The 1,739-nt window shown below is 34.2% G+C and overlaps 1 protein-coding gene across 1 annotated transcript in view; it reads left to right on the top strand.

The window, feature by feature from the left end:
* MAP2K5 (mitogen-activated protein kinase kinase 5) overlaps positions 1 to 1,739 on the top strand; it is a 349,068-nt gene that overhangs the window by 128,240 nt on the left and 219,089 nt on the right. Inside the window, exon 9 of the mRNA XM_006831503.1 lies at positions 1,122 to 1,161. Coding sequence (XP_006831566.1) covers positions 1,122 to 1,161 — 40 coding nt within the window. The remainder of the gene's footprint in view (positions 1 to 1,121; positions 1,162 to 1,739) is intronic.

The raw sequence follows: 1,739 nt of genomic DNA, 5'->3' as shown, positions 1-1,739 counted from the left end.
TGACTCATGGAGGGCATTGTAGGATTGTAACCATGGCAATGAAACAATATATGATAGGATGAATGTAAAGCTAATGTTTTCCCATGTACACTATCACATAATTCACAATAAAACATTAAAAAAAAAAGAGAGAGTCAGAATTGATTCAGGAGCAGTGGGTTTGGTTTGAGTACTGTATTTATAAAAGACCACATTCCATTTAAGCACCAAAGGTCTTGATAAGAAATATTGACATTTATTTCTGAAAAACCTATTCTCAAATTATTTTTCATAAATGAATGTATTCCTATGCCTTGATTTAACTTGTATTTTCTTGTATCTGATCATTTGAGCTCACATCTTTTCTGAAGCTTCTTTTTTTAATCATATGATGCCAGATTTGAATTGCATGTTTGAGCCTTATATAACTGTATGGTTTATTATATGAAATTGTATTTTAAACCATAGCTAATTACATTTGTTTTGAAATTATTTTGATGAAATATAGAAATATACTTTATCTACATATATAACTGAAAGAAACAGAAGTAAAACTTTTCATTTTATATGGCTGTATATATACAGTGCTTATGGAGGTTTGGGTTAATGTGCTGGACTGCAAAGTTGATTTGAACAAAAAGGTTGGTGGTTCAAGCTCACCAGCTACTCCTCAGATACCCTATCCAGGATTGCTATGAGTCAGATCCGACTCCACAACATTTAACAACAACAACAAAAAATACAGTGCTGAGCATAGGGCTATCTAGGACCCTACACACTGAAAGGCAGAATAGCATGAAGGGTCTGGAGCCAGGAGACCTGGATTTAGGGTCTGGTTCTGCCACTTACTGACTTTGAACCACTGGGCAAACTGCTTAGCTTCTCTGTGCTGCAGAGTTGTCATCTATAAATGGAGAATAATAATACTAGAATTACTTCAGAAGGTTATCATAAAGTAATGCTTTATGAATGGCTTTGTAAACCATTAAGTTGAATATAAATTTGTTACTGATGTGATTAGTGTTCTTTGAAAGTACCATGTATCCCATTGCCGCAGATACGTTTAGATTTATACCTGTGCCCTTAGCCACTTTTTAAATTGTTCAGCAATTCTAAGTGATTTTATTGTTTTCTTTCCACAGAGCACATCATGTCCCCAGTGGGAAAATATTAGCTGTAAAGGTAAGTGCTGGATATATTTTATGAAATTTTGAAGCTCACCATTTTCTGTTTCTCCCATTAGCTTGAGTCAAAGGTATCATCAAAGAGGAGATAGAACAGTTTAAGGGTCAGATGGTAGCTAGTGGAAGCGGGGTCCCTGTTGTGACAGTTGGGCACCTGAAGGCATTTTAAGTGTATCTTGGTGTTGGATGGAGTATTGTGTAAATGTCAATTAGATCGAGTAGATGGATTGTGTCCAGATCTCCTCTATCCTTACTGAGTTTCATCTACTTGTTCTATCAGTTACTGAAGTAGAGAGGGTGTTAAAATCACCAGCAATAATTGTGGATTTGTCTATTTTTCTGAATACAGATATTCCAAAAATATTACACATTATAAAAATAAAAGTATAAACTTTTTTGAAACTTTATATTTTTTGAAACTCTCCTTTTAGTGTATTTAGAAATGTTATGACCTTTAGATGGATTGATCCCTTTATGATGAAATGAGTGACTTTCTTTGTGCATGGTAATGTTCTTTACTCTGAAATCTATACTGTCTAATATTAAAGGAGCTCTGGTAGCGTAGTGGTTACGAAT

Source organism: Chrysochloris asiatica, unplaced genomic scaffold (genome assembly GCF_000296735.1).
Source record: "Chrysochloris asiatica unplaced genomic scaffold, ChrAsi1.0 scaffold00004, whole genome shotgun sequence".
Taxonomy (NCBI): Eukaryota; Metazoa; Chordata; class Mammalia; order Afrosoricida; family Chrysochloridae; genus Chrysochloris; species Chrysochloris asiatica.
This window is presented reverse-complemented; position numbering and strand designations above follow the sequence as displayed.